Source organism: Hylobates moloch, unplaced genomic scaffold (genome assembly GCF_009828535.3).
Source record: "Hylobates moloch isolate HMO894 unplaced genomic scaffold, HMol_V3 SCAFFOLD_9, whole genome shotgun sequence".
Classification (NCBI taxonomy): domain Eukaryota; kingdom Metazoa; phylum Chordata; class Mammalia; order Primates; family Hylobatidae; genus Hylobates; species Hylobates moloch.
The window spans coordinates 20,156,663-20,171,657 of NW_026652284.1; the positions used below are offsets into that span (position 1 = coordinate 20,156,663).

At 39.5% G+C, this 14,995-nt stretch overlaps 1 protein-coding gene across 8 annotated transcripts in view; it reads right to left on the reverse strand.

Annotated features, from left to right (window-relative positions):
• The window catches only part of USP48 (ubiquitin specific peptidase 48), a 108,006-nt gene that overhangs the window by 35,375 nt on the left and 57,636 nt on the right, over positions 1-14,995 (reverse strand). For 5 of the 8 annotated variants that reach the window (XM_032759220.2, XM_058443769.1, XM_032759219.2 and 2 more), the window contains 5 exons: positions 14,743-14,892; positions 10,076-10,273; positions 7,991-8,105; positions 7,378-7,508; positions 1,730-1,798 (listed from right to left, as the gene is read on the reverse strand). In XM_032759220.2, coding sequence (XP_032615111.1) covers positions 1,730-1,798; positions 7,378-7,508; positions 7,991-8,105; positions 10,076-10,273; positions 14,743-14,892 — 663 coding nt within the window. Of the gene's footprint in view, positions 1-1,729; positions 1,799-7,377; positions 7,509-7,990; positions 8,106-10,075; positions 10,274-11,089; positions 14,893-14,995 lie in introns of those variants that run through there. The other 3 variants (XM_032759221.2, XR_009214772.1, XR_009214773.1) reach the window with 3 other exon arrangements.

A 14,995-nucleotide genomic window follows, 5' to 3' on the forward strand; every position in this document is an offset into this window, starting at 1 on the left:
CCAATCCTATGTCCACGTCTATGCTGTGAAGGTTAGAAAAGGTGATATGAGAGCATCACTGGAAAAATACACCTCCTTTTGGCTATTCACCCGAACTTCCTTCCCCTGTTTATTTCCTTGTGCTATTCAGCACTCACGAGGTCAGCTCATCTTCTGCTGTGCACCTGTAGTGTAAAAGACCAACCAGTAGACAGACAGGGTGATACGATGGAAAGAACAGAGAAGTCAGGACTCACAGAGACCAAGACCCAAACACACACCCCAGGATGACCCCTTCTTAGTTGTGTGGCCTGGAAATGAGAATGCCGCTCACCAAGCAAGCTCAAGTGCAGTGAGATAATCCAGAATGCTAGCACTACTCTAGTGAGAACCATCATAACTAGTATCATCAAAGGCACTTCATACAAAAGTGCCAGTGTGCATCAGGGATAAGAGTGAGACATCATCCACTGGTTCACAGTGAAGCAATGAAACAAGAACTACAGTTAGGAATTTATTAGGATCAACAGGAATCCTAAATATTAGCAATAAATTACCACATAACAAGAAACACATGAACGTGGGTTAACAAAATGAACCACTGACAAGCCAACTTCTCTGTCAAATTTACTGTCCTATTGATTTTATTTTAAAGAGATGGGGTATCGCACTGTCGTCCAGGCTGGAGTGCAGCATCGTGATCATAGCTCACTCTAGCCTCAAACTCCTGGGTCAAGTGATCCTCTCACCCTCCTGAGAAACTGTGACTGCAGGCACATACCACCAAACCCACTTAATATTTTTTTAGAGACAGGGTCTTGCGGTGTTGCCCAGACTGGTCTCAAAATCGTGGGCTCAAGAGATCCTCCTACCTGAGCCTTCCTAGTAGCTGGGATTATAGGTGCAAGCTACGGCACTCAGTGCTCAGACTTTTTTGAGGTGGGAAGGGGAACTTATGAAGTAGAAAGCTTTGAGAAACAGACACCTGCTTGACTTTCAGGGTGCTATTAGAATAGAAAATTGTGCCTAATATATGATGAATCCCTTGCACGATCATCTAGTAAAAGCTACTTATTAGAAGTAAGCATTCACCAAGACCAAGTAAAGAAATACATGAACCAATACATAGGATTAAATAAGGATTCGGAATTTAGCTTTTTAAAAAACTATCTAGCACATAGTACACAGCAGCTGGTCAATACACAAACAAGAAACTAAACTAAGCCGAGCCCAGTGGCTCGTGCCTATAATCCCACCACTATGGGAGGCCAAGGTGGGAGGCAAAATTAAAAATTAGCTGGGTATGATGGCGCATGCCTATGGTCCCAGCTACTCAGGAGGCCAAGGCAGGAGGAACACTTGAGCCCAGGATGTTGACGCTGCACTAAGCGAGGACAATGACAGAGAGAGACCTTGTTGCACAGATGAAAAATAAATAAAAAACCACAGATAGCCCTAACAAGATGAAGAAGAAGAAACACACGAGCACTATTCTCAAAGTGTTTAACTTGGACAATGACGGTCATGGGAAACAACTGAAATTCAATACTTCAAATTCAAAAGCACTTAAATGGGACAAGTGATAAGAAGTTTATTTTCCAATGATTTCCTCTAAATATGGGGAAATTCTATTAAAAAAAATATTTTTCCCAGGTAAGATGTGAGAGATACCGGCATGAAAGCCGGGCAGTAGAAGCTAAAAGTAAAAAAAAGGATAATAAAACAGAACTCATTTATGCTTCTAGCTTACCATGTGGACACAGAATATCTTCATTAAAATTTAATTCCTCCTCTTCTTTTCTTTCTTCCTTTGATTCATCTAATCAAAGAAATACAAATGATATCTGCTGTGGTTATTGTGTACTTACAAGTTGAAAGTAGCAGATATACTACTCGTACAATTTGGAAGAAAGAAAACTTTAAAACTGAAAATTAGACCCATGTGATTCCTACACAGTTCTGCTAAAAAGTGTTATATTTCTTTCCCTTAAAAGGAAAGAGGAACATCTCAATGACAGTTAACTTTTAAAGATTTAGGTTATGCAAGAAAATGTGCCATTTTAAATTCAAAAAATGGAATTCTTCTATTAATTCTAGTCAAAGTATGGAGAATACTGTGTCATGAACCAAGTTAATCATCTACATGTCATGTCATGGCATGTCATTTTCACCTACCTACACTTTTTGGGGGTGAACACAAAGCATTAAAGGCAAATTAAATAAGGACTTAACCTTTATCATCAAACAGAGTCCTCCCCTCTGATCAGTCAGGGGATATGTTCCAAGACCCTCAATGGATGCCTAAAACCTCATATACCACCGAACTCGATAAACATCCACTGGCACATTTCTGTTCATGTCTTCCACCCACAAGTTTAATGCCTTTTCCATCTTAACTCACACTGTGGCCATAACTTACAGTTTGTAGTGTGACAGCAAAACTAGCATGAATTTTTTTCCTTCTTAATTTCGCAGACAGATTTGTTCCTATAGATCTTAGCAACCTCAGCATACAATTTTTTTTATTTCCTTATTTAAATCAAGAACTTACTTCCACCTTTCCACTTAAAGGAAGCACTTTGTGGCTTCTTTTTGACATACCTGAATTGCCAACATTACCACTCTTCCACTTTTGAGATCATTATTAAGTAAAATAAGGGTGACTTGAACACAGGCACTCCTACCGTCAATCTAAGCACCAAGAGGGTTGCTAGGTGACCAGTCGGTAGCATGTATAGCACGGATAAGCTGGACACAGGGAAAACTCATGTCGCAGGCAGGATGAAGCAGGAGGGTATGAGATATAATATCATCATGCTACTCAGAACAGTGTGCAATTTAAAACTTATGAATTGTTTACTTCTGGAAGTTTCCATGTAATATTTTCAGACTGCAGTTCACTGCAGGTTAACTGAAACCATGAAAAGCAAAACCTTGCGTAAGGGTGGACCACTATATAATAAAAACTTTGCTTTTGCTGTTAACATTTCTCTTCCAATATCTGCTTTTTTTACTTTTTTACACTGTGTCACTATCAATTTATAGTTGTATATACTGGGAACAGGATCAAATGAAGAATCCTTTAGTATGATTAAAATCATTATCCATGGGGGCCAGGCGCGGTGGCTCATGCCTGTAATCCCAGCACTTTGGGAGGCCGAGACAGGTGGATCACGAGATCAGGAGATCGACACCATCCAGGCTAACACAGTGAAACCCCGTCTCTACTAAAAATACAAAAAATTAGCCAGGCGTGGTGGCGGGCGCCTGTAGTCCCAACTACCCAGGAGGCTGAGGCAGGAGAATGGCGTGAACCTGGGAGGCAGAGCTTGTGGTGAGCCCAGATCGCACCACTGCACGACAGAGTGAGACTCCGTCTCAAAAAAAAAAATCATTATCCATGGGTTTTCCAGGTTAAGAACTTCACACATTTTTACTACAATTAATACATACAAAAAATATCTACTAATCATTCAAAAACTGAAGTAGAGGCCAGGCACAGTGGCTCACGCTTGTAATCCCAGCACTTTGAGAAGACAAAGGCAGGCAGATCGCATGAGCCCAGGAGTTCAAGACCATCCTGAGCAACATGGCGAAACCCCATCTCTACAAAAAGTACAAAAATTATCTGGGTGTGGTGGCACGCACCTGGGGTCCCAGGTATTCAAGAGGCTGAGGTGAGAGGATTATTTGAGCCTATGAGGTGGAGGCTGCATTGAGTTGCAATTGCGTCACTGCACTCCAGCCAGGGTGAAAGAGGGAGATCCTGCCTAAAAAACAAAACGAAATAAACAAAAACAAAACAAACAAACAAACAAAAACAAAAACCAAACAAACAAAAAAAACCCCCACAAAAATCAAGTAAAAAAATGGGCAAAGGAAGGATATGACCAGATAATTCTGTCTCCTCTTTTTCTCTCTGTCACACATACAAATAACTTCTCAAGCCTAAGAAGATGGTCAACCTCAATGACATTTTGAAAAACGTTAACCCTCAACACTGCTAAGTCTAACTTCCTATATCAGGCTGATAAAAATTGATGTGACTGCGGGCACGGTGGCTCATGCCTGTAATCCCAGCACTTTAGAGGGCTGAGGCGGGCAGATTAAGGTCAGGAGTTCAAGACCAGCCTGGTCAACATGGCAAATACCCCTCTCTGCTAAAAATACAAAAATTAGCCCGGTGTGCTGGTGCATGCCTGTAATCCCAGCTACTCTGGAGGCTGAGGCAACAGTATCACTTGAGCCCGGGAGGCAGAGGTTGGAGTGAGCCGAGATTGCACCACTGCACTCCAGACTGGGCAACAGAGGGAGACTCCGTCTCAAAAACAAAACAAAACAAAACAAGAAAAAACAAAACTGATGTGACGGATGTATTCTTTATGTTGACAAAAGCATGCAAAAATGAACCCCCTAATATGCATATATTGAAGAAAATTTACCAATATGTGTCAGTATGTGGCAATTATAAATATTTCTAATTCTCTGATCCAGCAATTTCTAGGAACTTATTTCTCAGAAATAATCTGAAAATTCTGTAATGATGTAAGTACAGGACACAAAAGGACCCTCACTGCATCTGTGTGTACACAGTAATGTAAAAAATTAAAATAGAATCAGGTAAACATAATGGATCCACAAAACAAAATGCAATCAATAAAAAGGCCTGTATGTTTTGACAGGGAGAGATGTACAATCGTGCCCATATGAGCTGCATTATAAAAAGCCACTATTTACAGTGATTGTATCTGGTGGGAAGGCTTTGAAGTCCTACTGTGTCACATTTGTGCTGCTTGAAGCTTTTGAAATTTTTTAATGGGGGAAGCAGAATAGAGGCACATTACTCTAAAAGCAACATGAAAAATACTTTTAAGGTATGCCAGCATGAAGGCACTTTCTATTATGGCATCCAATTTTACCAGAAATGAAGGGACACAGATATATAAAGAGGTTTTTTTTTTTGTTGAGACGGTTTCGTGCTCTGTCGCCCAGGCTGGAGTGCAGTGGCACGATCTCGGCTCACTGCAACCTCCTCCTCCTGGGTTCAAATGATTCTCCTGCCTCAGCCTCCTGAGTAGCTGGGATTACAGGTGCATGCCACCACGCCTGGCTAATTTTTGTATTTTTAGTAAAGAAGGGGTTTTACCATGTTGGTCAGGCTGATCTCGAACTCGTGACCTTGTGATCCACCTGCCTTGGCTTCCCAAATTAAAGAGATTTTAAAAAGCAGTAAATAAATATTTAACACTAAGTCACATGTTATCACTAAAATTATAGTATGGTTTTTCAAATGACAGGATAATAAAACTCAAATTGATGCTAAGTTCATGAATTATATAGCACAATAAAATATTTTAATCAAAAGTAAAAACTCGGCTGGGTGCAGTGGTTCACACCTGTAATCCTAGTACTTTGGGAGGCCAAGGTGGGTGGATCACTTGAGCCCAGGAGTTCAAGACCAGCTGGCCAACATGGTGAAACCCCATCTCTACTAAAATACAAAAATTAGCCGGGCATGGTGGCATATGTGCAATCCCAGCTACTCGGGAGGCTGAGGCAGGAAAATCACTTGAACAGGGAGGAGGGGCAGGGGGTGGGGGGCGGGGGGGCAGAGGTTGCAGTGAGCCAAGATCACTCCACTGCACTCCAGCCTGGGGGACAGAGTGATATTCCATCTCAAGAAAGTAAAAAAAAGTCTCAAAAAAAAAGTAAAAACTCTTCAAGTTTGAAAATGTTAATCACAGCTCAGGGAGTTTAAAACTAATACTGGGTTGGTTTTCCCAAAAAGTAAGGCAGTGAGATGGGAAGATCAATATCAAATAAAATAAATATAATATAAAGTGACAGAAATGGGCGAGGCTCAGTGGCTCACACCTATAATCCCAGCACTTTGGGAAGCCAAGATGGGAAGATTGCTTGAGCACAGGAGTTGGGAGACCAGCCTGGGCAACACAGTGAGGCCTTATCTCTAGAATTTAAAAGAAATAAAAATTGGTCAGGCGCGGTGGCTCACGCCTGTAATCGCAACACTTTTGGGAGGTCAGGAGTTCAAGACCAGCCTGGCCAACATGGTGAAACCCTGTCTCTTCTAAATATACAAAATTAGCTGGACGTGGTGGTGTGCACCTGTAATCCCAGCTACTCGGGAGGCTGAGGCAGGAGAGCCGCTTGAACCCATGAGGCAGAGGTTGCAGGGAGCTGAGACTGCATCACTGCACTCCAGCCTGGGCAAAAAGAGTGAAACTCCATCTCAAATAAATAAATAAATAAAATAAAAACTTAAAAAATAAAAAATGATGATACAAATGATATGAAATGCTTGAATGCAGAAAATACAGAATATTTCAATAAAGGTCAAGAACATTAAAGTAATAAATTTCCTTGGCATCTTACGAACCACTGATTATAAAATTAAATTTAGTGTTTGACTTACAATAACATAATTTCTGATTTGAAAGCATAGGAAACTCAGAAGAATTTACAAGCAAAAAGCTATTTAAAAGCTGCCCTCTCTACTTGATAAAAGATAAAGAAGTACAAGCTCATTTACTTGACCAAGGCAGTGTGGCATATAAGCCAAAACCAAAGCGTACTGAGCATACAATATATTATGCCAATTTGCAGTAGACTTAACCTTTCTTTAAACTCTTAGCCTAGAACAGAATTAATATTAATTTTGCATGTGATTAACTAGAGAGAGCTTAAGCCCGAAGCATGATAGGCTATAAAGGAAAATTTCACATGTGAGTTGCTGAGTCCTTGCTGAATTTCAATAGCTTAAAAAACTTTTATTTGCTCTGAGCTACTTGTGAGAGCTTGTAGTTTAATAGAAGTTGTCTTTAAAATTACACGGATGGGTATGAAACCAACTTTACTAATTTTTTGGTTTTTTTCGATTTTTTTTTTAAGAGACAGAGTCTTCCTCTGTCGCCCAGGCTGCAGTGTAGTGGCACGATCTTGGGTCTTGGTAACCTACAACTCCTGGGTTCAATCGATTCTACTGCCTCAGCCTCCTGAGTAGCTGGGACCACAGGTGTGCAGCACCACTCCTGGCTAATTATTTGTGTATTTTTAGTAGAGACGAGGTTTCACCATGTTGCTCAGGCTGGTCTTGAACACCTGACCTCAAGTGATCAACCTGCCTCGGCCTCCCAAAGTGCTGGGACTACAGGCATGAACCACCGCACCCGGCCTAAAATTGTTTTTTAGAGAAACAGGGTCTCACTCTGTTACCCAGACTAGAGTGCAGTGGGGCTGGCATAACCGCTGGGCTCAAGCCGTCTGCCTGTCTGAACCTCCCAAGTAGCTGGGACTACATGAATGAGCCACCATGCCTGGCCCACTTATATTTTCATGGTATAATTTCACAATGATCTACACATAGGATTAAAGTGTTACCTTTATTTAAGGTGCTACCATTCATCTTTCCGTTGCTTTGTTCTGCATCACCATCTTGCTCATCCAGCTGTTCAAGAGCTAGTTGGCGCCAACTCCGCAAGGAGGACTTCCCCACCCAAAATCCATCGTTGCTGTGGAACAGAGAGAATGTTAAATCATACAAGTAATATTTCCAAACACTGTCCTCCCTTCTTTGCCTGTAAAAACAACTAAAGTGAATTACAAACACTCAACATCAGCTACTGTACATGTAATTGATTTTAACCCACTTCCTAATTTTGGTCATTTTCTCTGTTCACTATTGAACTGCAGGGATCTAATATTTTGTTTCCATTCTAAATATTATCCTGCTTTTCCTACCTTCATGCCAACACACCAATCAAATGATAGGATAGAATACAGTGGCAAAGGCTATCTGACTCAGCAGTTTTCTTTATCGTTGCCACAGGGGCAGTCATTGCAAAATTTACTTTTGATCTGGCTCTACCATCCACTTTATCGCCCTTCTTCTAAAAATCTCAACTTCCTATTTTTAATAAATAACGAGTTGCTTGGTTATGACCTCTCGAAAACTTCTTAGTTTACCATAAACAATGTACACTGTGCAACATACCCCTTTACTGCTGCTTTCAGCAGATTATTAACAGTTTTATAATCTTCATTTAGTTGGTTCTTCAGACGCAATACGCGACAACGTTCTACTACACATTCCTTACACAGGGCTTTCACTACAGGCAAGAAAGAATGAAAGGAAATATATTTCATTCAAACAGACTTCCTGTTAGGAAAATGTTTTTAGCACTTCACAAACACAGACACATGCTAAACTAAAGTCACAAATGTTGGCAATATGGCAAATTGGTATATACCCTAAATTATTTTACTAAGATAATTAGATACCAAGACAGCAATACTGTTACCTGAATAAAGAAAGAACAATGAGAGACAAAATGTTATATTACATTAAAAGTATCTAAATACAGTACCTGACAAGGCTTACATGCAATTTTTACAAGATGATAATCAAATAACTGAGGTGGGGGGGTTAAATATAGCTGATAATTATAAATAATGATCTTCATGTGAAAGTGATCTTCAAAGCACACTAAAAGGAAAAGCAAAATGAAGGGCCAGGTTTAAAACACAAAGAAGTTTTAGGAATCATCTAAAATGTGAACGCTCTTCCCATTGCATGGTTTATTCATTGTGAATTAAGAACAGTGGCAGGTAAAGTGGCTCATACCACCAAGAGCTTTGGGAAGCCAGACAGGGAGGGTAGCTTGAGGACAGGAGTTTGAGACCAGCCTGGGCAACATAGTGAGACCCTGTCTCTATAAAAAATGTAAAAATTAGCAAGGTATGGTGATGTGTGCCTGTAGTCCCAGCTACTTGGGAAGCTGAGGTGGGAGGATTGCTTAAGCCTAGAAGTTCTAGGCTGTAGTGCACTATGGTTCCACCACTGTACTCCAGCTGGGGCAACAGAATAAGACGCTGTCTCAGAAACAAACAAACAAGGGCCAGATATGGTGGCCCATCCTTGTAATCCCAGCACTTTGGGAGGCCGAGGCAGGTCAATCACTTGAGCCTACAAGACCAGCCTGGGCAACATGATGAAATACCACCTCTACAAAAAATTACAAAACTTAACCAGGTGTGGTGGTGCATGTCTGTGGTCCCAGATACTTTGAAGATTGAGACGGGAGCCTGAGGAGGTCGAAGCTGCAGTGAGCTGTGATTGCACCACTGCACTCTAGCCTGGGCAACAGATTGAGACACTGTCTCAAAAAAACAAAAACAAAAATTCCCAGAAATTTAGGAAGCAAAACTCCAGTTGTGTTTAACAGAAGGCCTGCAGCATGTAGTTAAATATCAGGTTTTATGCAATAAGTTGTATACTATTAGAAAACAGCACTTAATTTCAGAAAAAGTGTATTGGGGAGGGAGATGTCATGTAATTTCCTATAGCCTCATCTGAAAAATGGAGGGAGGATTGTGTTGGCAGCTACTCATGTAAAAAGAAAAATGTTTCAAGGAGGCAGAACAGAAAGGCAGCCAAAACAAAACAAACCGTGGGTACTCTGTGGTCATATATAGCTCTATATTTAAGGTAGAATCAAGTAGCTTCCATTCATAAACTAAGTAACCATCTACAGCTCACACACTGTTAGAAGTCACCATAGCCGGGTGGGCGCAGTGGCTCCTGCCTGAGGAGAGCACTTTGGGAGGGCGAGGCTGACTGGATCACTTGAGCCCAGGAGTTCAAGACCAGCCTGGGCAACACAGTGAAACCCTGTCTCTACTAAAAATACAAAAATTAGCTGGGCGTGGTGGTGCATGCCTGTAATCCCAGCTGCTCGGGAGGCTCGAGAATCACTTGACCCCAGGAGGCGGAGGTTGCAGTGAGCCGAGATTGAGACAGTTTTCTCAAAAGGGTCCTATTTTGTCTGCTTTGAGAGGGGTTAAAAAAAACAAACCAAAAAAAAAAAAAAAACCAAACCAAAAAACCCCAACCAACTCTCTACGAATAGCATCAGTTGCTTAACTTCTATTTTATTTAGCAAATCCTTTGTGCAAAGTGTAAGGAATATTTGGTGTAGCACAGTTTGGGTCAAATCATCATAAGCCACATTCATAAAGATCGTAAGATGAAGATTTAATGAGCTGCTCTTTTTTAAACAGAGAGGACATCTTGAATTACCAGTTAGTCTTGGACCTCCTCCATATCTACTGTAGAAAATGTCAGCTGCATATTCAGATATCCTCTTCATAATTGATATTTTATCTGGGTGAAGCTTGTCATGGGAACACAGGCAAGCGTGATTATCAATAGGTTTGGTAGGTGTTGATTCATCCAACCACTTTTGCAGCCATTCCAGAGAGACAAACTCATAGGGCTCTGAGAAAGCAAGCATCAGAAAGAGCCTATGTATTTTTACAGTTTTTTGACTAAGTGATACATTCATTTTTCTCAAAAGACAATGCAAACTCTGTCCACAGTTAGCAGAATCAGAAGAATCATTGTCTGGGGGAAGATGTTTGATGAGTACGACACAAAGCTCCAGTTAAATGCCACTCCTCTGAGTTCAAGGAGCTGTGCACCGTAATGCTGAGTCTGCACAGTGCCCTATGAGATCGGCTGGTATTATTAACCACATTCTACAAGAGGCATCCACATAGTCTTGCCTAATAGCACAGCAGAGTTTTGATCAGGACACCCATGTTTGTTGACTACAAGTCATGCTCCATTGCTGCCTCACAAATAATACAACCTCATGCCCTACTATGTTTATTTCATAAATTATTTTGTCAGTACTTTTCACGTATATGTGATATACATCTGAAAATTAAAATGAGAAGCCAAACTGAAATTAACCTCACCGACTATGACCACGCTTCAGAAGATGCTTTTAACCATCAAACTTTCTTCATCCAAGATGATACTGATGGCAATTTTGAAAAGGTATTTAATTCCCCCACCCAAATCCAAGTCATGATCTATTCATTATATTATTATTTATTTCAAGAAAGTAACCTATTTTAAACAAGTTCCAGGATAAAGTACACTAGAACTGAGTCATCATCAATTTTGAAGTTGCAAAAATTAAAAGACAAAACCAAACACCTCAAAATGAGTTTTAATTTGGGGAAAGGAAGTCCCTAGAATTCCCTAAAAGCCAAAATCAAAGATAAAGGGCCAGCTTTGATTACTTACAAAGATCTCCAGTGAGTCCCAGCATAAAACATAGAAGAAAACATACAGAGGTTGAATTTATATTTTTGTATTATATACTCCTTCTGATGAGATCTGAGGGACAGATACTTCAACGCAAAGCCCATTGTGACCAGTTTTATACTCCCCAGAGAGTTACATGTCTAGAAAACTAACTCCCATTTTAATTTTACAGTAAACCATTTCAATTTTTATGAAAACAAAATTTGGCACTGTACATCATCAACTAAGAGCCTTCTAACCGGTCAAGTCAAATGTGGCTCCAGAGGAAGAGCAGAGGACTGTGAGTCAAGGTCACGGTCTAATCCAAGTTCGGCCACCAAGAAAATGAACCTGAGCAAGTCACTTAAACTTTCTATGTTTCTGGTCTTTTATTTGTAAAATGAAGGTAATAATACCTGCCTTCTACCTACCTCATGGGGATGTTGTTGAGTATAAAAGATAAGCTATGTGAAGCATTTTGAGCTTTTTGGAAGAAAAGAGATATGGAAAAGTTAATTATACATTTACATAAACTTAATATATAAAAGAGGAGACTTTGGCTGGGCACGGTGGCTCACGCCTGTAATCCCAGCACTTTGGGAGGCCGAGGCGGGCAGATCACCTGAGGTCCGGAGTTCGAGACCAGCCTGACCAACAGGGAGAAACCCTGTCTGTACTAAAAATACAAAAAAATTAGCCGGGCATGGCGGCGCACGACTGTAATCCCAGCTATTCGGGAGGCTGAGGCAGGAGAATCACATGAACCCAGGAGGTGGAGGTTGTGGTGAACTGAGATTGCACCATTGCACTCCAGCCTGGGTAACAAGAGCAAAATTCCATCTCAAAAAAAAAACAGAGGAGACCTTAAGACGCAGTATATCTAACAAAGCTGCAGCACTTTACAGTATATCATGGTATGGCTAATTACATTCAAAATGCCTCCCGACTTTATTTGCCATTTATCAAGCTTAACCTGCCAGGGATAGAGTACACTGGGTATCTGGCGAATGCAAAGACAAATGATCCCTTTCTGAAAGCAAAATAAAAGTCTTAGCATACTCTAATCTTTTCCCAAGGACAGTCAATTAGATTAAAATGGTAAGTAATATGAAGGCTATCAAAGGAGAAAAAATAGGATCGTGATAAAGAGCAACATTCAAGAATAAGTCACTAGGCATTCTAGTTTCCCCAGCAGCTGGGGAGGAGTGGACAGACAGCAGTATCTGTTATTGCTAACTGAAAGAAAACACCCTAAGAATCCTGGCCCTCACAATGAAAGGAATCTAGGAAAGCTAAAAATGCACAAAGCCCTCCTTGCCAGGGGATGTCTGCAGGAATTCAAAGCCTAGGGTGACTGTGGCCCTGACTGTCCAGCAACAATGTGGCTCAAAGGCAAGACAACATTTTCCAATCTCACAGAAAACTTCCAAGGAAAGCTTGTTGTTTTAGTTTTTGAATCGTTCAATATAAATTTAACGTAAGATACAATGATTAGAAAAACTACGTATGGTTTTATAGTAAGAGGAGGAAGACAGAAAGCAGAGAACAGGCCTATAATTCTAATCTAATACCATGCTTATTACTAACAGCAAGTTTTCCAGATTTCACTTTAGTGCGCTGTGGGCTCCATGAAGGAAGAGTGACTATGGTCACAGAAGTCTGTCTTTCTTTCCATTTTCAGTCTCTATCATCATAAAGAGCTGCACTGACTCTGCCAAGAGCTTGCCTGAGAATACAAGTGGAGCACAAGTCTCATAGTTAAGGCAGATTGTTTGTGGCAAAGTTTTTACACTACAGATGTTTCTGCACTAGAAAAAGACTCTTGACTAGGCCCCTCAAATATATTCCCTAGTATTTGTGATTCAGTAAACTACAAGCATTGCTTTCCAAAGGCCATGGATATAATCAACTCCAAATGAGGGCGAACTCTCCCATTATCAAGCTGGAGATAACGGACTATATGAAACCTCAGCATTTGATGAGGAAAGCAAAATATTAAAATATTTACCACAGGGAAATACACATTTTGGTTCAAAGTTCTTTAAAAAGAAAAAAAAACACCTGGATTTTGAACATGACACATTTTCTCTGGAAAGTTATAAAGTCTAGAACAATCACAGCATCAAAAACATCTGAAACACTTTACCTAGAGATAATTTAAGTATATTTCAATGGAAATAAAAAGCGCCAAAAGCACGTTCCTACTGAGGCTTAGATTTTAGGGTAAGTGATCTTTCTTTAAATATGTTCCCACACAAAAATAAGATCTAGAAAATGCATAACAAAAAACTTCTCTTGCCAACACAAAACCATGCTCATTAACTTTCAGATTCTACATAATTTTACAATGTGGACTGTCTACAATATAAGTTTACTGCAAATGGAAAAGAATTATATAGCTCATAATTGGTAAAAGTATAAATAACACAGAGAAATATTCTAAGAACATAAGCATATTCTAAGAACATAAGGTTCCTATATGCTGAATGAAAACAGCCAAAGGAAGCACCGTGCTAACTTGACATATAACATCTTTGAACTCTGTAGTTCTAAAGAGTGGTTCAAATGAGTATTTCACTTTAGACCCAGTTAAGTCCCTTTCTCTTGCCCAGTGGACACAGGAAACCGTGAATAAAGTTTGGAAAATAGATTTCTAGGTCCCGACACCTTTGAACAAAGACCTATAAATTTAGAAATTTGAATCATGGGTTCATTTCCAAATCATTTCCAGTTAAATTAAGGTCAGTTTAATTATTTAGGATAATCCCAACCCTTGGACAGAGTTAAAGTAACAGATTACAAAGAAGGGTCAGAATCGAATTAAAATTTAGTTAAAATATATTCTTACAGACTTGGCAATTTTTGTTTACATTTTGCTTAAAGTTATACTAGTAATGGAAAATTAAGATATTAAAAAGACAAACCACAAGTACAATTATGCTTAAGTATTTATTTTCTAAAGTAAGGACTAAATTGTCTCTCTTCCTTAAGTAGGAATTAGGCTTGGGGAATTCATGTCTTTGAAATGACAAAGATAACTTAATACAAATGGCACATCAGCCTTTAAAAAGGCTTAATTTGGTTTCATTTTGAGACATCAGGTAAACCTGAATAAACATATACAGAAAAGGGATAAGCTGGATTATGTAGGATATTTCTAAGAAATCAGGGGTCAGCAGAAAACTTTTCTACTCTTAGCATAATATTTGGTATTAAACTTCAAGTTAATCTAATAGTATCAAAAAAACTGTACTCATATAATAGAATGTCTGTTAAAACTGTTAGGTCACAAAGTATGCAAAGAAACAGAACAGGCAAGTTGCTTTTCCATAGTAATCCAATCGGATTTTTCTTAAACAAGTTAATATCTCACAAAATATAAATATCTACAATACTCATGGATGCAGAGTGCTGACCTAAATGTTATAATTTATTGACAGCTTCCCATTTTTAGAAGTACAACGTAATGAAATAATATGGAATGCTACACATCAAGTTATTGTCGGTTTACAAAGTACTTTTAGAGTGTTTAAGCTGGCTTTAGTGGGTTATTAGAAAGAGTAAGTTTGAGAAAGTTTCTTCATATACATTTGTGAACATAAAAAAACAAGGCACTTAATGGCAACAGTGCTGTCCCAGAATATCTTACAGACCAGCTCCAGCAGGTAACCTTTGGTACAGCTCCTTAACCTCTTCGTGTTTTGCTTTTCCTTTATCCACACTTTGCTTACGCATCTCCGCCATTTCAATACACCACTCCTCAAATTTGGAATTATCCCGATCTACCAGCTCTTGAAGAAAGGCTATTCAAAACAGAAAGACAAAAAACAACTTTATTCTTGTTTTCAAATATAGTGAACCATGCTAATCTCTAAATCATATCAAATACTGATTAAAACATTGGCA